The sequence below is a fragment of the Chinchilla lanigera genome, unplaced genomic scaffold (genome assembly GCF_000276665.1).
Source record: "Chinchilla lanigera isolate Chin_1 unplaced genomic scaffold, ChiLan1.0 scaffold00029, whole genome shotgun sequence".
Taxonomy (NCBI): domain Eukaryota; kingdom Metazoa; phylum Chordata; class Mammalia; order Rodentia; family Chinchillidae; genus Chinchilla; species Chinchilla lanigera.
This window is the reverse complement of record NW_004955430.1, coordinates 11,486,760-11,514,657: the sequence shown is the minus strand read 5'-3', so window position 1 is coordinate 11,514,657 and position 27,898 is coordinate 11,486,760. Positions and strand designations below refer to the sequence as shown.

Here is a 27,898-nt window from a genome sequence, read left to right as displayed (position 1 = left end):
CTCATTGACTCCTTGTAACAATACTAAGAGGAAGACACTTTCATTACACACTTTTACAGATGAGGAAACAGAGGCATCAAGGGATCAAGTGATCTGTCCACAGCCAGATCACAGCATTAAATTCTTCAAGCTAGTTAGTGAAAGGTTCAACTCTAAGTCTCCCGAGCTCCAACTCAGGGAGTTGAATTTTGTTTCTTCACAATGACTAGCCACAGTACAGGTCCGGAAGAAAGTTCCGAGTGTCCCAGAAAGAAAGCTGTAATTGGTGAAGTCCATTGTGAATGACCTAATGAAATTTAAAAATGGCCTTACCAAAAGTCACATTTTTGCCAAAATTAAAAAATATCTAGATATTTCCATTGCTAATATGGAAAATACGAACAGATGAAGCCAATAGATGAGCCCCTTTGAAAGCAGTTCTGGATCATTTCCACGACAGGGTAAAAATGCTCTCCTGGCAAAGGACCGGTGCACCATCAATGTGACGATGGAAGGGAGGGAGCAGAGAGGGAAAAGCCACCAGTTTCTTCATCAGGAACTTTTCTTTCCTTGTCTTTAATTTTTAAGGCTCATGTGTGTCTGCACTGGCCAAGCAATTTACCATATTAAGCCATGATTTTTTAAATATAGCAGGCATTTCGATGTCAGTGTTTCCAGAAAGAAGCTCGGTGAGGAGTTTAGGTTCTCCTTTTCTCAGTGAAGCATCTAGAATTGTTTATTAAGGCTATTAGCGGTGCTTGGCTCCCATGACACAGGCTGAGGTTAAGTTCACTACCACATTGAAGGGATAATGCCGTTGGATAAGAAGAGTAACTTCCAACATTCTGCAGTACAGAAGGGTGACTGTGACTGACAGCAATTAATTGTATATTTCAAAACAGCTAATATGACTTGAATGTTCCCAGCACAAGGAAATGATGAATTTTTGATGTGACAGATATGCTGATTATTCTGATCTGATCATCACATTTTATATACGTACTGAGATGTCCCATTATATCTCATAAATATGTATGAGAATGTATTGAAAGTAAAAAATATATACATTTTTAAAAATTGAAGAGAGCAATTTCTTGTCTATTTTCTGACTGATCACAATGTCTACCACAAATTTCACAGAAAACCCAGTGCCACAATCCAGACATCTGGTGAACTCCCATGAAAGGAAGAAAGACTAAAATAAATGATATTTGATTGATGGGCACAGGAAATATTTTTAAAGCTACATGGTTAATTATGTTGCTCACTAAGAAGAAAATAGAGGCCTGATTTTTGAATAGAATAGTTATAAAGAATGTAACAGAATATAAATTAAGAGAACTTTAGAAAAATATTTGTTATTCAATTGGGTTAATTGGATGAGATGAGATATGCTAATTTTAGGTTAAAAAGAAGTAATTATAAGACTTTTATACACAAATAGTAAAAGAATAAAGACTGAAAGATATATATTCATATCTATATTTTTTTCAGATCTATTTTTAAAACATCTGAATACTTCGTTTATTTTCAAGGGAAAAATCCAGATGAATAACATATTCTAAGATTTCCAAGACTGAGGCAAAACAGTTGTGCAGTGGTTTATTCAACTTTTGATATCATCTTTGGGTAGTTGATTTAAAAATAAAACTACTTTTGTCATATGCAGAAGAAAGGACATAAGTGGGGAATATTTGGAAGACTTTAAAACATTCCTCAGTTTTTGTAGTCCTCTTTTGGGTAGAAAATTATCACCCTCATTTTACCAAAGACACAGAAGATTCAAGTAAATTGAATTAAGTCATGCAGATAGATAGCAATCAGTAGAGAGATAGGCTATCTTTTGACACTTGATCCCATTTTCCTCCCATTATCTAAGATTATTGCACTTCTAAATACATTTTAGAGGGAATAATGATAGGTCAATGCAAGGAAATGCATTTCTGATTGTAGTTCGTAGATCAGTTCAGCATCAGTACCACCCATGTAAAAGAACATTAAATCAGAGTCACAGAATCAAATGTGGAGAAATGAGCTTCCTTTGATTCTGGAAATACTTCCTTTGATTCTGAAAGGCTGGGTTTTGTTCAGCAACAACTGAGGATGCTTTCTGCTTTCTGTCTGCTCCTGAGGATGTTGTAGTGGTGTTTCGGAACCAGGAGAACTCAGTGCTTGTAAATAGGCCCTAACGTGAAAGGCAGAGGGGGCTAACACAAATTCTTCTCCGCAGAGAGGGAAACAAACAATAAAATTGTGACAAGGGAGAGTTTTCTAGATCTGGTGTCCTTCCTGAGAGAATTGTAGGGGCAAAACCAAGCCTTATAAACACTGGCTGTTGCTATTCCTCCCAGGTTATCATACTTCCCAGGAGAAGTACAATATCTTTTATATCTTTCACTAATTAAATCAATGACTTATTCAAATATTACAGTAAGTCAAATTTTCATCCAAGTAATCTATAACCTGCATGAAAAGCAACATAGTTTCATTTTGAGACATCCAGAAAGTTTAATGTTTTTGATTTCATATTCATACAGGAAAACTCATAGAAGTTTTGTGGAAAAATATGGAAGTATATTCATTAATAACCCAGTTTTGGACACAAACAATATGTGAGTTATCTTGTTGATTCCACTTACTATCATTGTGCAATTATCTGTAAGTACAACACACACACATTTTGAGTCAAAAATATATTTCAACTCCATAGCAAATACATGTGCATATATCTAACATGCTTACATATGTGCACACAAACCATGCGGTGCACAGTTCTAGTATCTTGTGTAATGTGTAAGTCAGGCAGAGTAAAAAAGAATCACCACATATACTCTGTGTCGCCTGCAGTATTTCCAAAAACCTGATCATAAGGACTCCATCAAAATGAAGCAGAATTTATTTGAACTCTCTGATGACTCAGATGACAGTTAATTATTTTGTAAGATAATCAATTTGTCTTCTTGTCTTGCAGTTTTACATGGCATGATTAGAGACAAATGATAGATAACGGTGCACATACTGTTTTCATATTAGTAAGGACTCCAAAAATGAGTGTTTCATTTCCTTCCCATACTACACAGCTATGTATGTAAAAGCAAGGAGGTAAAAATACATTTATTGTAGTTCGATTTTCTCAAGAACTATGTAATTAGAAAGTTAGAAAAAAGGAAGTTCAATTTGACATGGCATAAACTAGTAGATTTCTTTATTAGCCTGTATGCCAGATGGGAAAAAATTTTAAAATCATATTGGCTTGACTCATTAAAAATAAATTAAAATATAAAGGTGTGCATGAAAGCATATCATTACATACAAATAATTAATAATTTCATTTAGCCATTTCTTTAAAAATTAATCAGTGTAGTACAGGGTGGATAGAGGGATGTTTAACTAAATCAGCCAGCAGCTAATATTCTAAAGATACTCTCTCTTCTTTCATTGCATGTGAGGCACTGCTTCGAGCACAGTATGATGTCACAGCACACTTGGGCCAGAAGGTGGGAAGAAGAATGAATAGAGAGCTGATTAATGAAGAGGTCTGAGGGTCTAACAATCTTAAGCATGATTGCAATTGATTGCCAATATTACTGGATAAGATTTTCACATTAACCCTCGCTTGTTTTGTCAGCACTTGTCTCTCTCGCTTAGTCTAAAGTAAAAGATTTATGGAAAAGAAATAGCAGATCTACTAAGAAACAGCACGTCAGAGCAACCTTCTTTAGGAAAAAAGATAAGGCTAAATGAAGGTAACCAGGTGGACTGAGGGCAGGGCGATTGATGCTCATATTGGCTTTTGTTTTGTAGCAATAGAGAGAAATCTCATCGTGGTGAAATTACAAGTTTTGACTTTCAGCATTGACAATACAGAGGAGCACACAGAAGGAAGGGAACTGTAAAGATCTTTACCCTAATGTATCTTTTAATGCAAAAATCCTACCCAGACCAACTTTTTTTTGAGACAGGATCTCATTATGCAGTTCAGGCTGGCCTTGAATTCTTGGTGATCCTCCTGCCTCAGCCTCTTGATACTGGATTTATAGGTGTGTGCCATCATGCCTGGCCCAGGCCTTCCCTTTTAAGAACACAGCCAACCAGCCACTGAATGCTTCCAGTAATGGTAAATACTCTGCTTTTTGACAGTATCATGTTAGTTGGGCCTGTACATCATTAGGCTGTTCTTACTTTTTGTGAATCCAAGGAGATGCCTTCATCCTTAAAAGCCCCGTCCTTAGCTCTAATTTTGTTCTCAGCAGTAGTAAAAAATGCATCGTCCTCTCCCAGGCAAAGTCTTTTCTATAAATGACAACCGACCATCATCGAGCTCACCTATTAGTTCCCCAAACTGAGTACTTTTATTCCTTTCAACTCTCCCTTCCCGCTTCAGTCTCCTTTTCACAGCCCTGATGATATCATTCGGTTTGGTGGACAGCACAGGAACATCTCATGGAAGAGAGACTGGGCGTTAGCATCCTCCTGCCCAGCTAGCTCTTCCTCTCTCACATTGGCCTTTTCTTCTCTTTGTATAGTGAGCTTCCTTATCAATTTTCATTTTGAAAAGGAATGTTCAAGTCTTTAACATAGTAAAAAGCAAAAACACTCTTGTAATTGATGACTGTCTGTGTTAGTTAGCGTTCTGTTGCTGTAACAAAACGCCTGAGAGTCAATTTAAGGAGAAAAGATTTGCTTTAATTCACCATTTCAGTCTATGGTCACTTGATTCTATTGAGGGCTTGCTTTTCACTTTTCTTGTTTTTCTTTTCTTGCCATGTGCACGGCCATGGGGTTCAAAGATAAAAAAAGGCCTTTATACAGGAACCATAGGCTCTCATACTTTTATTGTGATTTCAGTCCTCCTTTAGACGTGTAAGTAAGGTCCATCTATGAAATTTGTTGTTGGGTTACATGAAGTAGTGGACACTCCCAACAGATCTTTATTAGAATTCTCCACTTATTACCTATAATTAATTATTTTTATTATACTTACCCTGCACATTGCTTTTATTTTATAATATATGTGAACCATAACAATAGATTTCCACATAACATGCACATTGGAATGCATGAACACTACCTACTCTGGCTATAAATTATTCACTTTTTATTGATATACAAACCCAAAATTAGATATGTAACTTCAGAATTACTGGGTCATTTTAATAAAAATAATGACTAAACATACACGTACTGAAACTCTTGACTGAAGAATGTTCAGTTTACAAGTAAAGACAGTAAAGACATCAGGTGGTAAAACTCCAACTTTAAGTAACAAGTGTAAATATAAGGATGTTTAAAGTATGCAATTTAAAAAGGTAATAATTGGGGTCTTAGTCTCATTGGAAATGTATATTAATTATCCAAGGAACAAAGCTTGGAATTAATGAAGACTGAATAAACAATAAAAAGTGTTATTAAAATTAATGTTTGCTCTAATGTGAAATTTTATGTATACACTCATGAGAGAGAAATTTTTTATATTAAATGCTTTTTTAGTTACATAGCTCTTTACATTTTAATTAGAACTATTAGGCCCATTTTCATATTTGAGGAAAATAATACCCTGAGTATTTGTGGCAGTCTCTAGGACTATTTATCCACATTACAACTCTCTACCTACTGCTACGGTATATTTACTCCCCACTGAAGTGATCAGGGGTGTTGCCAGGACCTAGTCTGGTCAAAATTATGACAGGCAGAAAGGCCTAGAATACTTCCAAGGACCAGCTTTGGGAGTTAGGGTGTAATTTCTTCTCTGTGGCCTGACAATCATGGATTCAAGGACACGATGGATGAGATGGATCTTCTGCCAGCCCGAGTGACTACATGCAGAGAGCTCTCTGCCGACTCAAAGTACACACATGGGACAAGTGAGACAGAAAGCTTTGTGTCACATTAATCTCAGTTGTGAGGCTGGTTGTTACCACAGCAAAATCTCACCTGCTCTGATAGGTGTTTGAAATGCCAGACAGAAGAGAGGCTAACTATAAAATCCAGAGTCAGATTCTCTGAGTTGTAGACCCTGGGCAAGTGTTAGCTGTCACTGTGATTACTACTGCTACTATTACTACTATGTTACAGGCCTAAAAACTGGAAAAAAGGATCATTGACTGATCTAAGATTGGATGACACATTAGTGCTATTTTTAATTGTTACTTTACAGACCTCAAATACATTATACAGGTGTGCTAATGCACCAATAAAATACTGATAATAATGAAAATGATACTACTAGTCTTATTGAAAGTTTACCTTATGACAGGGACTGTTTTAACAGTTTTACATGAGTTAACTATTTTTATCTTCATAAAGTCACTATAAAGTAGGTAGTATATGTATTTAATGATACATTTTAAACTCTGATAATAAAGTTGCCCACTGAAATCAAAAGGGAAGTTGGGAAGCAAAATAGTGTCTACATTTTATTAATCTTCCCTCAGGGTTGTTTGAGAAGCAAAAGTAGCCTAATGACAAATCCAGCCAATATTAGTAAGTATCTAAGAGCCAAAACTATCCTGTGCTGACTCCCGAAGTCAAGAAAGGAAATCAAAAGTCAAGCAGATTACAGCGTCCAAATAACCACATGAGGAACTCAACAAGAAAGAGAAGAACTTCAGTGAGCAAAGACAAATTCCAGAACCCACTGGTGCTGAGGTTTACTTGGCGTGCAGTAGGGCTTATGCTGGAAGACCTGACTCAAGAGGTTAAACCTATGGGTTAGAGACGTACAATATCAAAGGAGTTGCCAATTTAAACTAGACCCTTAAAAGAAATGTTACATTGCTAGTTATTTTTATTTGTTCATATTTCACAAAGTATTTCTTTAAGTTCTTTGAAAGTTTATTCTCTTAATAAATATTTCTAGAGGGAAGAGAAGAAACTGCCTTATATCTGTTTCTATAAATGAAACATAATGTCTAGAGTTTCTCAGGGTTGAGAGAGAGCAAAACACAACTCTTAAAATCTACCAGCTTCATGTGATTTTTTTTACTTATTATTCATAAGGTACAGGTTGTTGACGTAAAGATCATCACCAAAACGCTATTGTTAGAAATGAGCTATTCATGTACTCAGGAAAGGTTTTATCTTCAAATTAACTTTTTAGTACAGTAAAACAGTTTTACAGCTGGTTTCCCCAGTAATATGGGTACAATCTATTGCTGTTATTGACAATTGGTTATTCAGGACAGAACATGCACACAAACTGTAAGGTTAAGATTATACTCAAAAAAGTTCTTTGCTGATGTATCACTCCAACAGTCAAGTAACGTTTCTCTGATGCTTGGCTGTTACTAGCACGTTGCTTGACTTGGGGTGGTCTCCATGAATTTTACTTCTCAAGTTGCTCAGCATTTCAAACCCATTATTAGTGATACTGTTGTGAATAGATATTGAAATACAAGCAACCTCCCTTGCATTCAAGAGATTCAAACATAATTGCTTCTTGTTTCAGGGTTCCTACTGGCCTTGTAGTATGTACATTTCAATTGTAATCAGACTTTGATGTGCATGGTCAGTTCAGATTTTCAGTCAGTTATGAAAATACATTCTTGGTGATGAGAACGTGTTCATTTGTATGCTATTAATAAATTGTTCAAGACAGGGCTTATCTAATCAAACACTACCATCCAAATTTGCTCGTTATTTTTCTTTCCACTTTCTTCTCCTGTGTTATCTTTAATGAGCCTGCAAATTACTTGCCTTTGTTTATGGGCATTACCATTTGGGAAGGAAAGATTGAGTTCTTGTAATACAGACTTCATGTATTCAGTATATTCAAAACTTGCAAGAGCCAGTTTTTAATAAATGGCTGTGAAGAAATGATATTGTTATGTCCCTTAATATACTAAAGTTACATTCAAGTCAGTAACACTTTTAATCTCCAGGCCAAACAAAGACCAGCTCAGGGCATCATAGAGTGTGGATTTAAAATTTACCTTTGTTTTTCTTGTCTATCTTCCATTCAACCTGTAAAGCTTGTAATACAATTCTAGTGTGTAATGTGAAACATAGCAAAAAAATAGTTGTCCATTTCTTTACTCCCACAGTAATAAGGCTGTAGCTGGGATGATTCTTCCTAGCCCTCTTTACAACTAGTATAAACACATACCTGGACTGTTGCGACAGAAGTGAAGTCTACAGATTTTGTGGTTTGCCCATAAAGTTGTCTACATTTGCTTTTTCATGCCCTTTTGTTTTTCTGTTTCTTTTGAACTTAGAAGCCACTCACTACGTGTTGAAGAACCACTCTCAGTCTCTAAATGAGAATCTTCCTATGTGCCTGTGTGCACACAGGTGCATGCGCGCGCGTGCACACACACACACACACACACACACACACACACTTCCCCTACTACTTTTCAAGATACACTCCAGATCATTTTTGAAAGACAAATAAATTTCCTTGTATCATAAGCCACTAAATTATTATTGGAACTCTTGTTAAAACATCATATTATCGCTGAATAGGACATAAAGCAAAGTCTACTACCTCTTTTCTTCCATTAATTAAGTATTTTCACACTTCCTAGCTACAAGAGAATAGTGTTTTTGTTTAGTCTCTCTAGTTCAATGAAAATATAGCCTTTATTATTATGGATAGGAGACTTAGTTCTGCTTCTACCAAGGATAGAAATGATATGAAGTACTACTTTTTACTTTACAACACTTCATCAAATATTGATCAGTATCATCTCACATACATGAGTCCTGCAGCTGCATCTGGTCATCGAACCTTCTGGTGTTGCTTGCTAAAGTCAAGGCATTCATATGATAGCTTGAGGTTAGCCCTGTATTAGACTTGCTAGAGTCAGCAAATAAAACATAGAGGAACCAGTTAACTTTGAATTTCAGATAAAGAATGGATAATTGTTTAGCATAAGTGTATCTCTTACAGAAGAAAACTCCCTGTTATTACTGAAATCATTTTTGGACTCTTAAGCTTCTCCATATACATCTAGGTTATCTAAAATTGACTTCACCATCACTCCCTAAAATGGGCACAAATCCACTCCAGTGTCCCGATCATGATCTTAAAAAATGTGTATACCATTACATGGATATGGATGTGAAAGTACATTACACAAATAAATACACTTCATCTTCACACACATGAAATATCACTTCTTTCCCTGCTAATTACTTTTCTTAATTTCAAATTTCCACTTAAGGAAAATGCAACTAACAATGATTATCCTTCCTCTGTTTACTCAGCCAATATTTATTGAGCATCTAGCATATGCACATATTGGCTGGATCCTTGGTGTATAAATATGATTAATATTCTCTTTTTGCTGGGATAACTATACTGCTGATGTCTAGTGGTTTATTGAAAGGAACAGCTAACGCTTTACTTATTTATTTATTGACCAATTTTGCATGCTTATATCTGGTAATCTGAACAAATAATTTGAAGACAACAATATACACCACAACAGCCATTATTGAATTCCTATCATCATGTTTGGTGAAACTCTGTATCATTTATAATATTTTTTGTTTTTGTTTTTTATTTTCTTTAATGATTTGATTAATCTTGCATTCTTACATCTGGTAATCTGAGCAACTTTGGTGAAGATAAAATTATGTAATACACCAACCACTGTTAATCCCTATCATTTTGTTCTGAAACCCTGTATCATTCGTATTGTTTTTGCTTTGTTTTGGATTTGTCTATGTTGTTGGCATTTTGTTATTGTTCTTTTTTAAAAAATTCCCTTTAAAAATAAAAAAATGAAAAAAAAAATATTCTCTTTTTGCATTCCAATAAATTAAAGTTTTTTAATAGAGGATACAGGTAAACAAACAGGAAATTATGAAGTTATGTGACGAGTGCTTTCAAGACACCGACAAAGAATAGCTAACACATACTCGAGAAGGAGCTTGAGACACATAGGTCGGAAAGGATAAGTGAGACACATCCTAAAGCGTGGATAAGTGGGAGACAAAGCGTAACGGGGTGGGAGTGGCAAGGATACATTTATTTATAGCTCAAGAATAAGAGATGACTGCAGGGTTTCAGCAGAGATATAATGTGATCAGAATATACTTTATTAAAACAACAATATTAAGAAACACAAAAGCCGGGCTACAACATAGGAATAGATCGCAAGAGTATAGGTAGGAAAGAAAGTTAATCAGGAGTTTTAGCAATGCATCCAGAGCTTATGGGAAATGGATCTAAAGTAACATCAGGAGAGAGTGTATAAAAGATGGTAGAGGGCAGAAATTTGAGTTTGATTTTCCTGGGTGACTCAGGGAGATTTTAGGAGAGAGAATTCTGAAGAGCTCTAACTTTAAGGCTCATGGGATCATTCACAGATGTGGTGGAATGCAGGAAGAAAATGAGTGTGGTTTAGAAGGGAAGGCGGTTGGTTCAATTTCTGACCAAAGAAACTATTTGAAGTAGTTGAGTTTCATTGGGTTGATAACCCACAGTGCTTGAATTTCATGTGTGAATTTGGGGAAAGAATCAGTCTAAGGACAGTGTTCTGGGAACCATGAACCCTGAAACAACAGGAAATGACGTAATCACCAGAGGTGAGCGCGCGACATATGAGGGGTGAGCAAAACATACCATGAATGTTTATATAAAAGTTTTTTAAAATTAAAAGCCACATTGTTATTAATCTTCCTCAAAATACTCCTGCTTGCTTCAAACATATTTATCCTAACACTTTTCCACTTTCTGAAGCAGTTGTCTACGGCCATACCACCCTGAACATGCCCGATCTCATCTGAAGCAGTTGTTGAAGCTCTCCTTTGTGAGTCTCTTAATGAGGTATGATAAAAAAAATACAGTGAAAACTGTTGATGAAGGACATCCAATGGGAAGGCAGGATTATAAAAACATTCTGATGCATCCTCGTCATACATCATGTGTATGGCCTGACACCTTTTGATGTCTGTCTCTTCCCGATTGCAAAGTGACCACGAGAGACTGTTTTGAATGGATTCTGGACATCAAGGCAGTCATGCCAGTGCAACTAAAATGTTCACAAAGTCGGACTTTCAGAACTGCTTCCGAGGTGTTAGGAATGATGGGAAGTATTTTGAGGGGAGTTAGTGGCAATGTGTCTTTTACTGTAACATTTTAAAAATTTAAACATTCATCATGTTTGTTTGTTTAGCTTACTTTGCATTGCAAAGAGCACCAAGCCCAGGATTAAACCCGGTGGAGCACTTTCATATTAGGTACGGCAAAGAGAGAAGAGTTTCATGAAAGAGAGTGCGTGGGAGCATTGAGAAACGAGGAGGAAAATCAGGGAAACACAACAGAAGCCAAAGAAGAGAGGTCACTTGTTTAAAGTACAGAAAGACCCTGAAGACCAGCAAACACATTGGACAAACAAGAGGTGACAAGTGATTGAAAACTTCTGTATCTTTCTTACAGTTTTTAAACTAAATAATAAATGTGAAAATGCCCATCTTAAGCCTACTGTCCAACATATAAGTTTATACATCATATTCCTTCACATTTCATTTTTCTTTTTCTTTTCTTTCTTTTTTGCTACCCACAAACTCACGACCTCACAGTTGCCAGGCAGACGCTGTGCAGCTGAGCTATATCCCCAATCCTCTTTCTTTTCAAAATGATTTAAACTCTCTGAGCTGCACTTTCTTTATCTTTAAGCTGGAATGAATATTACAGTTTAACTTGGCTCTTAATTATGTATCCAGAGCTTATGGGGATTGGAACTAAAGTGGCATCAGAAGACAGTGATCAGCTCTATAAATACTGTAAAACAGGGAAAGCAAGAATGGGATCAGCCTTCTGAAAAGGCTTTGCATATTTAAAATGAGATAATTATGTAAATATGCTTTAAATATTCTAGCATCTTTGTAGCTATATAGTACCACTAATTTCTAAAAATAGACCTCTGTGGTCACCATTTTTCTTGGTGAATCCATCTGTTTTATCCGTGTCAGTACCTGAATTAGCCCAAGTGGATCATAGTCTTATTTACTATGGTTGTCAATTCCCAGACATGCTCACTTTCAAACATTCAACATAAATTTACCGACTAGCTACCATATACTAAACACCAAGAATCCTGGACATCTTTACTCAATTCTGTTTTTAAGAGTATGATATTTTATCCTACGGCTTTATTCCTAGCAGATATCCTGAAACATTCCACTCTAGGAATGAATTTCTTTTTACCTCTCTGGGCTTAGGTAGAATTATGAATTGGTGAACAAACACAAACACAGCTTCTTTCTTTGGTGAGCTCCTCCTTATTCCAGGTGCTTGGCCTTGAGGATCTATCATTCTGCTTTCTTCTGTGGTCAACCTTCACTAACAATAACGTGGACCAGCTCTACCTCTACTTTAAAATTTACCGAGATATTTTCCCTCAAGTTTTGCAATCATGCTATACAATTTAGGACAAGGCTACAACTGCTCTTTTACTAGTGGCTAAGAGTTTTCCATGTGTTAGACACATTTCTCCAATCATTGTACACAGGGAGAATGGTTTCAATTTTTTTACCACATTTTTCATCATCAGACTGTGTTATCATGTTTATATCAAGCTTGATAAGGTTAAATGAAATTATCTAACACTAATTAAATAATTGTTATTAATTAATTGAAAAAAAGGTTGTTTTGTACATGGTGTCTCACAATACAGTTGAGGCTGGCATCAAACTCACAGGGATCCTTCTGCCTCAGCCTCCCAAGTGCTGGGACTACAGCTGTGTACTACCATGCTGGGCTAAGAAAGCCTTAATTGCATGAAGACCACTATGTCCAGCTGAGCCAGGGCTGTGGCATTTCCCTGCTCTTTCATGTCCACAAATCCGCTCTCTCTGGTTATCAACCAAGAAGCATGACAACCTAACATCCATCATTTAGAGTTGCTGGGCTTGTGTTTTCTACTCTGCCATTTGAAGGTTCTTGATAAGTACTTGTGTGTTTGCAAGGATCTGGTAGGGTTCTAAAATCTATGGGGTTTCTTCAGATACCTTCTGTTTTCTTATGGTATACAGTGGGGGGAGGAATAGACAATTATGATATGGGGTTGATGAAATCTAAGCTGGATTCATGGTGCACCTAGAAAGAAAGATTAAAGAAGACTTTAGAGAAGAGCTCACAGATGATACTCAAGGATAAGTGGATTGGGTAAAGAGGAACTGTGGAGCTGTCTGGCAGTTTTATCTAGGAGTAAAAAAGGCTATGCAAAGAGGTGACAGGAATGTCACAGCTGAAGTGCTACAAGTGGCTGGGTGTGGCTGGAGCCACAGGAAGGAGAAGCAGGAAGTGATAGAAAAAAGAGTAGAGACACAGAGTCCAGACAGTAAAGAAACTTCTATGTTATGTTAAAGAACTGCCACATCTGCTCACCTGAGTGACACCATATTAGTCCTCAACGAATATTTAACGAATTTAACAGTACACAGTGAATTACATGTAAACCTCAGCAATCATTAAGTTTTCTCTCACTATATTTACTATATACTTCTCACTATATTTAATACCTATTTTTACTTTTATCACATATACTTTGTAAAAACATTTTGCAGTGGTTGGGAGACAGGAGGTTATTCCCATGGCAAACGCTAACTCCATAGATGTCAATAGGAATAGTAAATCACATGAATAATGTCATTCCTACTTAGATAAGAGTTTTATTTTAGCATACTTGAAAAGGTGCAAAGAAAAGAGGATGGCATCGTAGAGTTCATGTTTGGGAAGAGGCAAACGGAAAAAAAATCCTCTGCAATAAATTTCTAAGCCAAGAACTCACAATTTTATGCTGGATTTCTAAATTTAGGAACATTCCACTCTCAATGTCCTCGCTTTGTTCAAAACAAATAGTGTTGTTTCATATTTTATGAACACCAACTCTTCATAGCCTGTTGGCGGTAATAGGTGAGGCATAGAGCAGCAGCATTCTAGGATGCTCAATTTTCTTGTCTAGGGCGCCCCTCACAAACGCTTAGATTTAGGCAAGCATGTGCACTGCGAGAAAATCTTTGCATGTGTCAGATGCAAATCTATTTTCTTATACCTAATAAAACTATGAGTAAATAACACTAATGCAATGTTGATAATGTCATTTTATCTGAATTATTCTATTAAATGAAGGGACTTAATAGTATGATAAAGCATTCAGAAAGCAACGTGCAACCTAATACTTCTCACAGTGGCTTTTACCATAAAATATTAGTGCGAATAAACTATACTTCAATTAAAACTTTATTGACCAATGACATGCTCTAAAGATAAAGTGACTTTAAAAACCTTTGAAAATAACTCTAAATGTGGGAGAAGGCCCTTTCGCACTTACTCTTCCCTTTGTTGGGAAAATTCTTCATTAAGCTGTAACCACTGATTGTTTCCTCACTCCCCTGTAGCCTTTATTTAGGTGCCAGTTTCTCAGTGATATTTTTCTTAACGATGTTACTTAAAATTATGGCTAATTCTTTCTTCCCTATCTACTGCATATTTCTACATCAATTCACTTATCGAGCACATATAGTTTACTGATTACTTTTCCTTACTGTTTGTCTCATATTGGGACATAAATTCTACAGGGGCAAAGAACTGTGTCTATTTGCTTCACTGCTCCATCTCTAACACCCAAAACACTGCATGGTAAATAGTAAGCACTTAATATATACCTGCCTAGTTAGTGAATAAATGCATTTTAATGGATGTGTTCATTGTGATTTTTTAATCTAAGTGAAAAACAATCATCATAATTTTTTCATTTAAGTGACAAAAATGTGGAACAGCTGAGACATGATTAAACACTTTCTTCACATTATAGAATGTTAAGCAACTATAAGTGTGTTTATAAATATTTATAAAATAAGAAGTAGTAATATTAAAATTATTATTAGGTGAATTCCCCCAATATGCATAGAATATGATCACATCTACATTAAGAGAGAAAGCAATAATGAGAAGGATTTAATATGAAAGTAATGGTAATCACAGGTGTGACTTAGGAGCATCTCTTGTTCTCCACTATTAAATTGTAAAAGTTTACATAATTAACATACTATGTGGACAGAGAAAAAATTAAAAGAAAATACCTTAAAAATGTAATTTGTAAATTTGTGGAGAACCATGAGTATGATTTTGTTCACGGTGAGGACTGGGAGGGGTATTTGAAAGAATTTATGTGTCTGAATAGAAGGAATGGGTAGTGAATAAAGTACTTTTTAAAGAATCAAATTTGAGCCTGTTATGTCTAGACTAAGAAAAACATCAATTGCTATGTTTGAAACAATTAAATAGAAAACTTTGCTTTGCAGTTTCAAATAGTTAAGGAAAATACAGTAATCACATATCTTGGGTATCTGCTCAATAGTTAATTTACCATAGTGTTCATCTTTTCATAGAGAATTCTGAAAATTCTAAAGAAGCAATACTTGAACTGATAGTGTATATGCAATTTTAATCTTTGCTTAAGTAGGTACTTTTGAGCCAACTTCTTGGGAGTTCTTAACAGCAACAATGAAAAGACTTTCTTTCTTTTCAATGTATTCTCTTTTCTCTCTCTAGGGAACATAAAAAGTCTCTTCACTTTTGAGGTAAGACACTGACTATGTGACCCTTTACTGGGAATCTGAAGTAGCAGGGTCATTTTCTAGTTTTTATATGATTACTGTTTTATCCTTAGATTTAAATTTATTTAGTGAAAATAGCTGATGAGTAGCCAAGTGAGCACTGCTTCATCTCTAGTCAATGATTAATGCTCAGTATAATACATGCCACTCTTTCAATATTCTAAATATCTTGTCTTGCAGTATTCATAGACAATATTTGTATTCAAATATACTCATAGACACTGAATATTCTCATAGTTGGGTTGTAAGTAGTCCCAGAGAGTAAAGGCCAAATGTAAGCCAGAACTATGAATGCCACCTTGAGTTGTTACTTTTACTTTTACTTCTACTCAATGCAAGATCAGTGTGAATGGTTAAATAAATTAACTGGGCAGATTCTCCTTAACCTGCCTAAGGCTTTGGGTAGTGGAGATGGAAGTTTGCAGATGTGTGTGTGAGAGTCTCTGTTACCACCCCATGTCTAAAAGTTGGAGTAAAAATAGGGAGGAGAGTGTAAATGACAGAGAAGGAAGAAGAATGAACTGAGGAGGGAGGGAGAAAAGTAGGGAGGTACCCACACATTAAAAGATAAATGATTTCAAGTATCAAAACTATGCAGTCCAAGAATACTGAAACACTTAAGCCATTCAAGGGTGTTATGGATTTTATCTAGCTATCCCCCCCCACCCCCGGCTTCCTGTAACCAAAAGTGGAGCTTTTCAGAGGTGGCTGGATCTAAAGTATATGATGCTGGGATTGAGGATGTGATGCTGTGACTGATTCACGGTGCAATACTAGGATTAAGGGTGCCCTACCCTGCATGTGAGTGGGTAAGGACAGGTAGTCTGGAAAGAATGTAAGGGACAGAAAGAGTGATGCTGTTGTCCTTGCTTGCTGCTAGAAATCCACAGCTTCTTCGCTAGTTCACTGATTTGCTGCTTTCTGCCCACCATGAACTATTTCTCCTCTATGATGCCCCTCTGCCATGCCAATCTGCATTGGAGTCAGCCAACTCTGAACGGAAACCAGTACAAAATGTAAGCTACAGTAAACCTTTCCTCCTTTAACTTTGGGTGCCAGATATTTTGTCTTAGCAAATTGTCTGAGAAAATTAATAAGACAGGGGCAAATTATATTTAATTCTCTCAGTGTAATGAAATTTCAATTTTATTTTCAGAAATATTTTGTTCAAAATGCTGGCGAGGCTGTGGAGAAACAGGAACCCTTCTCCACTGCCAGTGGGAATGCAGACTGGTGAAACCACTGTGGAAATCAGTTTGGAGATTCCTCAGCAAACTAGGTCTAGAGGTCCCATTCAACCCAGCTATTCTCCTTCCGGGTATTTTCCAAGATCTAAAAACATCATATCACAGCGATACATGTGCACCTTTGTTCATAGCAGCACAATTTGTAATTGCTAAAATGTGGAAGCAACCCAAATGTCCATCCATGGATGATTGGATAAGAAAATTGTGGTACTTTTATATAATGGAATATTATTCAGCTATAAAGAAAGATAAACTTGAGCCCTTTATAGGTAAATGGTCACAACTAGAGACCATACTCATAAGTGAAATAAATCAGACCTGCATGTGCAAACACCGCATTGTCTCACTAGTGTAAAACCTGAAAGAGTTAATTTAAACTAGGAGGTATGATAGACATTGTGAAATGATAGGAAAACACTCAAGGGTAAAGGGCAACTGGAATGTAGGAAAAGAGAAAGGAAAGAAGGAGAAATTTTGTACGTATGTATATACAGGATAGTTAACATGGTTGTTCTTCTGTCTTCTATTTCTATGCTGAAAGAAACTGTCAATGAGTCTTTGGTTGACCAGTATTGCATGTCTATATCTGTTTTCATGAGAAGCCACTTAGAAGATATCAATATGTAATACAACCACCATTGTTAATTCCCTACCACTTTGTTTGTAACTCTGTATTGTCTGTATTGTGCTTGTGATATGTTGTAAAATGTTGTATGTCTGTTAATGTTTTCCTCCTTTTATTTTTAAAATAAAAAAATTTTTGTTCAAATATTAAAGTCTTCATCTTTAATTTTATTTTTTAACTAAATGGTATATCTTTGCTCTTTTCAGGAAAATGGCAGTATTAGAAAATCAGGGTTTCTTTGTACAGTGAAATAACAATGAAATATCTACACTCTTTCAAGTTCCACTGAAATTTCTGCACTTCACCATGACAGAAAAAGACACAGAATTTGACAGAAGTAAACTACCCTTCTTGGGGGTAGTTTTCATTAGAAAGTAACAAACATTGATATGAAAGGAGCTGTAAAATACAAAAAAATTTTCCCTCAGTTCCAATCAAGTGGAAGAAGGCACACATACAAAGATTGTGTAAAATGAGGAGGAAATTTTGAGGGAAATTTTTAAAACAAACATGTTTGTAAATACTACTAGGATTGAACTCAGATTCAGCAAATTATGGAGTTCTTGAACAGAGAGAAATTCCAGCTGCTCTAATGCTGGTGATTGGGCCATTCCCTAAACACTTCCTTTAGATTGTGTTGCTGGAAGCCCAGCTTTTATCTTTCAGGCACCATCAGAGCTGGGCAGGAAAACAAAAGTGCAGGACATGAAATGGGGATAAGTTCATTTCCTTGTTCACAGAAGTGCTGATGGGAAATTGAGAGGGAGGACACTGGATGGATTGACTCCACTCTAGTATAATGTGGGATCTTTCAATCTGTGCTAGTCCCTTGGTGCACTGCAGATAAAAGAAGCTTGGCTTAGGTGGACGTAGGATGGTGGTATTTAAGAGAACTTCTCTTGGCTTCTCAGACAGGATACTGAGCCAAATCTATTAGTATCTGAAGAAGGCTCTAATCCCTTAAGTGGTAAATGAGTCCCAAGCACTTGTGTTCCTGAAAGCTATGGGATGGTGGGATGATCTGCTGGTCCTCAGTTTCACAATTAGCTCCTTTGGATTCTGTAAGAACCAAAGAATGTAGGTGTTCTGAATATAGTTTATATTAAAAAAAAAACCTGGGGAGATGTGGGCTTGGTAGCTTTAAAGGGGTTCAGAATATTATACCCCAACATGTATCACATTAGCATGTTAACTATTTTTTAGCTAAAGGTACAAAGGAAAAGGACAGATGTGGGACAGGCTTTTTAATCTCTCATTTCTGCTTCCAAGCAAGTCATAATGTTTCCCACGGAGAAGATGCCCTCCTCCATCAGGAAGAGAGGAACATTTTTATGGCTTAAAACCAGGATCTATAGAAACACACCTACTGAAATAACTAGGATCTTCCACAGGTTTGCAAGTCACTGGACTGCAATTTATTGCCCCTAGCCCAAGGCCCTCTGTCCTGCCACAGTCTCATGATTTAGTGTTCTTTCTTTAAAAAGGTTTATACGCTTTGGGGCCTAACGACCTCTTCAGTTCTTCATTCTCTTTATGCTCCTACATAGACGTAAAAGTATTAATATAAAGCTTGGGCGGTTTTCCTCCTATTTATCTGTCCTGTGTTGGTTGCATTCTCTGATCCAGCCACAGCATCTAAGAAGGTGGAGAGTAGTCTTTCCTCCCTTCAAACATTATTGATAGTAATCCTCATTACTGACAGTGCATGAGCTTATTTCTTGATATAATTACCTCACTAATCCTTACAGTCATGATACTTGCTAGTTTGCCCATTTTACAAGTGAAATATTAAAATCAAATGAAACATTTAATCCTAGCTTGAACAGTGACTACCTATATGCAGTACAAACTGCTTAGTTCTCTCACTTTCTTCTCCTCTGCATAAATAGATATACCTGCTTTATTTGCATCATAAGGTTATAATAAAATTAGTATGAAGAAATAGAGGTTCTGAGACAGCAAACTTTGGAGACTTGCAAGTGAATAGAAACATTTGTTACTAACAAGACATTATAAACAAAAAAAGGAAGAAACACTAAAAATATGGAGATATGTTCACAAGAAAGAGTCCACTTATGAGAATCCTGTTCACATTAGTTGGAGCACAGTCATTACAAATATGTAAATTGGAATTTAAAAGCACAAAATCAGCACCACATGATGGTAATACTGATTACTGAATTAAAATAAAGCACACATTTGTATTTCTAACACGCCACCTCTGGTTGATGTTGCCTCCACTCTGACCCGGTAAACTAGAACTACTTAAACCAACATAGGACATAACGTTAGAAAAACAACACTAAGCAAAAAACATGTTTTTCAAACATATATGGGGTGTTTGGGTTTGTCACAATGATTATACAGTGTTACTGGTGTGTAATTGGTAAGTATGCTAAATGTTTAGTCTTACAAAGGATGATGCATACAATGTGTGATTATTTTTCACTCTACAACATATCCAAATTGTCCTGGCAGAGGAAGGTAGGATCTCTTTCATACTTTGTAACTGACCCCCAGGTCTAATCACAGGAGCTACATATTAGCATACTGTATCTGGAAAGGAGATCGAACTAATTTTCTAGAATACTTTGTTTCTTATTTTCTCAGGTCTGTCGTAGCATGCCATCCCCCCACCCAAGTCAGCTGTTTCTCAACTTTTATTGTCATATACGGATGCACTCATACCCTCTTGCTAGTTCTTGTTCTATGTCTATTTGTACTTCTGTGCTTTTAATTTGCTTTTACTTCTTCAACAGAATTCCCATAACTTTGAATTTGTTTATTATAAGTGCAAGTATTTATCTCATTTTGCTTTTTGGTAGTATCTTGGTACAGTCCTTACACACTGAAATAAGTAAGAAATTACCACAAATGTTTTCCTTTGTTCTCTTCTTGAAATTGCAGTTAAAATGTTATGTTGACTTTTTAAGTCAAATCGGTGGAAAGTGAAGAGGCATCACAACACATTTGTTATGAGAAAAGGGATGTTGGGTTAGTAACTAGAGCTCTAGGTGAGGGGCTGGCAATTTTTTTAAGGGCAACATTATAAACATGTTTGGTTTTGTTGGCCATATACTTTCTCACAGCTACTCAATTCTGCCGATATAGGGTTAGTGTAGCAATGAGGTGTTTGAAGGGGAATGGATGGCTGCACTTTGAAGCTATAATACTAAAAAAGGCAGTCACACAAGCTTAAATATTGCATCGTTTCTGTTACACAAAAAACAAAATATAAATAAAGAGCACAATAAAGGACAGATAATAGGGAGTAGGGAGATCTTTCTCAAAGGAAAAGGGAAGCAAGAGATGGAGGGGGGGTAGGAGAGGAGGGAAAGGGGTGGGAAAAAAAGAAGAAAAAAATGGAAATAGAGCTTTTGCAAATAGGAGGCAAGCAAGAGTTGCAAGGCATAGGGAAGGGTGGGAATGGTAGGGGGTGAAAAAGGAATTAGAATGTGTTATGTTCAAGTACTAACTCCCCTTGTGTTATCTACTGCAAATGTGTACTAATAAAAAGACAAAAGAAGAGAAATATGGAAGAGATTGTGACTGTTAACAGCAAATTTTTATTTATAAAGATAGACAGCTGTGTTTAGTCTCAGGGAACTGGTTTACTAAACTCTGCAGTATTTCACTGTATACACCCACCAACACTTGGTTTATATCCTGTGCTTGCTGGTGGGCATTTAGTTTGTTTCCATTGGTTTGCTTCAGAAAGCAATGCCCCGGCGAACCTTTTACACAATTCCCCAGGTGTGTCTTCAAGCAATTCTCCACCTAAAGGGAGAACTGTTGGATCTGGAGTATGTACATTTCTAACTTGATCAGATTCTTACCAAATTGTTCTTGGTTTTGCTTGTTTTCTGGAGTACTAATTTCTGTTCTTACCCCACCACATCGACAATGTCTAGAGACATTTTTGTCACATTTGAGCATGGGTGAGATTGGTGTTGAGTAGGTGTAGGATAGGGCTGCCGTTCAACAGCCTACAATTCAGAGGGCAGTTCCTGCCACAAAGAATTATCTAGCCCAGAATGCCACTAGTGCCCACACGGAGGAATCCTGCCGAAATGACGCTAAGTCTGTCAGTTATTTTTGTCAGTTTTCCTATAGTGTAAAAATATTGCTGGCCTAGCTTTTTCGTTTTTTGATACTGTTTTAAAATAGTCTAAAATTCTTTTGGTTTTAAAAATAAGTAAGTACATATAATTCCATCACAACCTATACTTTACGTATTTTAGGCCACATTACTTTATATATAAATATGCATACATATATGCATGTATTTATATGCAATAGCTTGTTTCCCTTAGTATTACTATCTTTATTAATAGATCTGTCTAGTTTTATATCTTTGTTATTATCTTTCTATTTCCTTTGGTTAGTATTTATGTAACAAACTTTCCTCTCTCCATTATTATGTTTCTACTTTCTCAGCTGTTTTCATTAATTGTAATTCTTTAATTAGCATATTTCTTGACTTAAAATCCATTTGAATACTGTTTCTTTTAGTAGATGAGTGACTACTTCCTAAATTTGTTTACATCTTAAAATCACTCATATTTTAACTTTTATATTTTTCATCCATCTTGTAATTCCCATCTTTTTATTCCTTGTGTGATTTTCTTCTTTCCTTTTCTTGGAATTGATAATATTTCATATTTGCCTTGTTTTTCTTTTTCCTGGTTGCTTCAAAATCATTCATCATTTTTTGTTTTTAAGGTTTGCATAGGTTATTTTATCTTTCTGACACTTCTTTCATCTGGTCATCTTTGTTTAAAATTTTAATTTTTGCCTATTCAGAATACATAAAACTCATTAATATGTTTTTAGTCAATAGTTAACTAAGTGTATCAATATGTTTTCCCAGTATCTGCTATGATTTTTTTTCCCTTTTGGGTCCACCAAAGCACCATTTTCCACCCAACAATTAACCTAATTTTGTTAACATATTTTTATCAGTTTCTATTCTAATTTTGTTCTCTTTTATCTTGGATTCACTCCTTCCTATTAGGACCCTTCTCTTCCATAATTTAGTAGTCCTTTTAGTGGGAATTTGTGGGTGGTAAACTTATTTTCCTTTGCTTTGTAAAAATGTCACCCGTCCTCAAGAATAGTAACCTGAGAGAAAAAAAAGACATTAAAGAGATGGAAAAAGAAAAGAAAACAGGAAAAATGGAAGGAAGAAAGGATGGAAAGGGAAGGGGAGGGCAAGGGATGGAATAAAAAAGGAAATTGGTATTTTTTCTTTTTTTTTTTTTCTTTTTTGGTACCAGGAATCGAACTCAGGACCAAGCTTGCCAGACAGGCCCTTATGTCACTGAGCTATATCCCCAGCCCTGTATTTTTTTCTTGTAGGCTAGATAATCTCATAGTTTTTGGCCTCTGTTGTTGCTGATAAATCAAATTTCAGTCTAATTTTTACCCTTTATAAGTAAATTTTCTTTCCTTATAAAAAACTTAAGATTTTGTGTTTTAAATTTTTAAATTTTTTTTTAATTTTAAAGAGAATGGTTTTCAGAAAAGATCAATAGCAAAATACAAACAAAACCAAAGACATTAAAAATGATATGGGGTTTCAAACCAAATGATAGGAATTAACAGTGGTTGTTGTATTACATATTGTTATCTTCAATGAAGTTGCTCAGATTACCAGATGTTAAGATTTTATTTTTAATCTTTTATGATTTACATTGTTGCTGTTCACTGTTTAGCTGTGGAAATGTTTTTATTTATCCAGTTTGGTACCTGGAATAGTCTTTTGATTTCAGGATTTATATGCATTTTTCTATTCTGGGAAATTCCGAGCTGTCATGTTTTTAGCTATATTTTCCATCACTGGTCTTTCTAATCTGTTGTTTTGGAAGTCCTCTTAAATAACTTGGTGAATTATGACTAAAGTCAACACAGAGTAAACTAAAAGCACAGTCTAATGCCATGTCTCCTTCGATGCTGAGTTCCCTGAGGAATTCTAAGAGAGTCGAAGCCAGTCAGTCACAACTTTGTGGTGTAGTCTGACTTTAAGCCTTCTGGCTATAGCAGCAGATAATAAGTATGAGCAAGTTGCTTCCTAAATAGACTCACGGTGGAATGATAAAATGGAAAAAAACAAGTCTATTTCCTTTAAAAAGGATATAGCTCAGAGCCTTCAAAATGGCCCAGTGGAAGGGGCCACAAATGATTAAATCGTGTATGTGAGTTTGTATTTTTAGTGATACAAGTATTAGAACAGAATATACTATTAACAGTGGCCCCCATAGAAGGAACATTTTTACTACCCAAGATAGTGTTTGGAGATTCAACATCTCGGACTCTCTGCTCTGCCATCTACACCCTTGCCATCTCTAAAGATTACAAGACGATTCCGGTAACATCATAGCCTCCCCACTCATACATCCTGGAGTAAGGGGAAGAATGAGGATGAAAATCTTTTCCACTGCTTGTCTCATTTTTTCATATTATTTCAAGCCCCCTCCCCCAAAGATTCATTTATGCTCCACTGGATAAAACTAGTACATACTTACCCCTATACCAGAATTAGGTGAAGGGGAAGGAATTAGCCTAAGTTTACCTAGTTCAAAATTTATTCCTTGGTCTGGGCATATTGGTCTGGGCATACTGCTGCCTGCACAAAGTTAGGTTCTTTGGGTTTTTATTAAGGAAATGAGGCAGATGACTCTTGTCATTGGTATACAACAGCTCCACTACCAAGATTGCAGAGATTCAAGTTGGCCCTTCTTTCTCTCACTTTCTGCTGCATTACTATAAATAAAAAAAAGCAAATTGAGTGAAAGTTTTCATACAACAGAATCATATTGACTGTAAATTCATAAACAAGAAACTTGCTCCAACAACCTGGAGACCTTCATCTGCCGTCAGTTATGTGACCTTGGGAATATAATTAAGCTTCAGTTTTCCCACCTATAATGTAAGAAAGATTGGATTAAATAACTATTGTGTTACCTCTCATTTTAAGTTTCTATAAGACTTTGATTCAATCAGCAGCTGATTTAAATATGACAGTTTTCAAGTTACATGGGTAACTTTCTTGGCTAACTTTGTAAGTCAGCGAAGCACTGCGTCCTATTGATTTAGAGAACTAATGCAGCTTACAAAATAATTTAATTTAGAAGTAAGAGAGTACTTAGGAGAGTTTCGAGCCCACTATTCATATTTAAGTTTTGACTAATAAAATTATAGTCAGACACTTTTTAAAACAAATGGTGAATCCATCTGGGAAGAATGGTTTTTAGTCAGTCATGCCAAAAGAGAATCACTAAGTGGTCTGGGAAAAATGATTTCTGAGATAAAAATAAATCCAGCAAGATGCTGGATTAATCAACTTTAGATTTTTTTACCACAAGATTTCTTAGAGATGTACAATGCTGAAGTATACTGTGAATACCCAAAAAAGATCTGTAATTTCCTGGCTTTAATTTCATCTGTGAATCCTTCTTCATTTACATATTTCTGCTTTTTATTTAACCATTTCTCATTTAAAAATAACTATGTTGGTTAATATTTGTATGGACTGGGTACAAATAACAAAATATTTTGAAGGCATCATCTTTTAACTATATGAAAACCTTCCCTCCTCAAACCTTTCTAAAAGTGAACCAATTGATTGTAAGATTCCATTTCAGTGACACTATTCTAGAAATAGAAAGCAAATATATGTTGAAAATACATTTCAATTAATCACACACACTAATTTAATAAATATTAAATGGTACAAACACTGTTAGCATTGTAAAGATACAATGTACTTTTTCATTCCTGGTATTTTAACTCATTTATCAAAAATTATCTTTAAGCCAACTTTGTGAAAAACTTATAGAGTACAGGTTCTGGGAAATTCATTTGGAGAAATGTTAGTTTAAACTATTTTTCAAGTACTTCATAATTTATGTACTTCCAGTACTTTTAAAGACAAAGACAAAGCAGTAGAACACAGCAAGGAATTTCTTACTGCTCAGGAAGATAGGAATTCCAGGCAGGAATGATACTAATAGAACTGGCAGACCAAAAATATGAAATGCTAAAGTAATCTTTATACAAACTAAACTGCATGAAAATAGCACTGGGCTTCCACTGCTTTGTCATGTAGCTGGTAATGGATCGGTATCACCTATCAAGAGAAACACTTTGTTGCCTGGCACAGTAGAAAACAGAGAACACAGAGGATTTTAAGTGTAGTTGCTATGGAGCAAAATAGTCCCCGTCCGTTCAGAAGAGAAAGGCAGCCTCAACACAAACAACCAAACAAAAATTTATAAGGCTTCTCTTTCATAGGTATGAATTCTCATGGAGGAAAGTAAGACATCATCGACTCCTGTGTCTATGCTATTTCAAACATCCAGAGAAAATTTCAGGCAAGATGGTGCCCCATTAGCAGAGCAGAATTGAAAAAATCAACCTTAAGCACAAAGTGAAATACTCGTTAAACAGATGCTTACATCTCTTATTTCATGAAACCTGTCAACTAGTGACTACACAGAAGAAAATTTGGCCTTGCACATATGGGATGACTGGCCAAATCCTGAGAACTCTGAGCAGTTCTCAGGAAAGAGCTGCTGAGAACACATGGAGAGCATCCTCAGGATGATCACTGATGTGTGCGTCATGAACATCTTTGGGAGAAGAAACCAAACTCAGAGCAAGAGGATATAAAATCACTGTGGACTGGCATTTGATACAGCTAGTTTTTCTATGATTTTTATCTTTAACTCTTGTTCAAACCAGAAAGATGTCATTTGCCATATAACAGTGATTTAACAGCTCCCTTTATGATTATACCTTTTAAACAAACAACATCTTTAATTTAAAAATTTAAATTGAGCGTGTAGCCTTACCAAACTACCTAATAGACAACATTGCCATCTAGTGGTTTGAAATACTACAGCTATCAATTTTGGGGTGGAAATGGGGGTCTTGACAGGGTCCTGAGCAGAGTGCCCAAAAGGTACGATGACAACAAGCATGCACAAGTCACGTCAAGAGTGCACACACTCATCCAGAGCAAACATGCACCAGTACTCAGAGAATACACTCTGGCCCCATAGCTTTAACAGCTTCACTGAGACAAACTACCGCCACTGAAACAAGGCCTTGATCGCTATGCTGTAAGAGACAGGAAAATAGGAAGAAGTTTATAAGTTTGGAACAGATGTAGCATCAACGGAGGTTTTCAATAATCCTGAGATAAATATCCCTGACAAACAGCCACGGGGGGCCTATCATTTAGTCAAAACCAGATACCCACTGCTTATCTTGATCAACTTATGTAACCCTTTACTTTGCAATCATGTCATTTACTGAAGCTTCTACAGCATACTGAAAGGACTTGGGAAGATGTGAAGGAATAACCATATGCTCAGGACCATTCCAGTGCTACAGGTGGGTTTTTGCCAAGCCCCATCTCTGACTCTACATAGTTAACGAAGTGACGGATGGTGAAAGCACAAGCAGACGAGGCACTAAGTCTTCTCTTATCCCATTTTGCCAAAGTAAGTACAGAAAAACAGAACATCATTCGAGATCCATTTGAATAAAGGAACAGTGCAACAACTGCAAGAGGCGGTTTTCAGAATCCAAATCTGTGCCTCTCCACAATCTGCATCCCAGGCTGAGGTATGTCCATGCAAATGATCATGCAAATGATCATGCAAATGATCATGCAAATGACCATGTCAAAAAAGTCTTCATTCCCATATGAAAATCTCTTAGGAAACCAACTACTGATTCTTACCTATAATAAAAAGAATCTCCACTGCAATGTCACTGACTGTTGTGCTCCGAGTCGTGGACAGGTCATCGTTGCCAATAAAGCAAACGTTGTAAGGTACAGTCACAGCAACATAAAACGTCGCCAACAGAATAAGCCAGTCCCAGCCAGCTTTAAAAGTGCTAAAATGCAGGAGTATGAATTTGGACTTTTTTGCATCAGAAACTTTATACTCTGGAAATGCTGGTTTATCTACAAAAACGTTCTGTGGATAAAGACAAGAAGAGAAAGGGGAGGGGGAGCACAATATTAGAAGCAAGGAACCCACTGCATGAAGTACACACTTTTATGAGGAGGATCATTCACGCCTACCACGTCAGTGTGTCTCACAAGTGACTTTTAAACTTGAGGCATATACTGGGTCGTGTGTCGTATAACTGGTTCAGCCAGCAACACCCTTCATCTATGATGAGGTCCCACGAGATTACAATGGAAACGAAGCATTCCTATTGCCTAGTGACACTATAACCATTGTAATGTTGCAGCCCAGCACGTTATTCACCTTTTTGTGATGTTGCTACAAACAAACCTACTGTATTACCAGTCATATAAAAGTATAGCACAGACAAATATATACCGTACATGATACTTAATAATAGCAATAAATGTTACCAGTTTATGTTTTCATTGTTATTTTTAGAGTGTATTTCCACTTGTACAATAAAAATTACTGAAAAACAGCACACAGTG

General features: G+C 36.1%; 1 protein-coding gene across 1 annotated transcript in view; it reads right to left on the bottom strand.

Moving 5' to 3' along the window:
* Kcnh8 (potassium channel, voltage gated eag related subfamily H, member 8) overlaps positions 1 to 27,898 on the bottom strand; it is a 355,986-nt gene that overhangs the window by 140,178 nt on the left and 187,910 nt on the right. Inside the window, exon 5 of the mRNA XM_005387459.2 lies at positions 27,173 to 27,413. Within this exon, the coding sequence (XP_005387516.1) occupies positions 27,173 to 27,413 (241 nt within the window). The remainder of the gene's footprint in view (positions 1 to 27,172; positions 27,414 to 27,898) is intronic.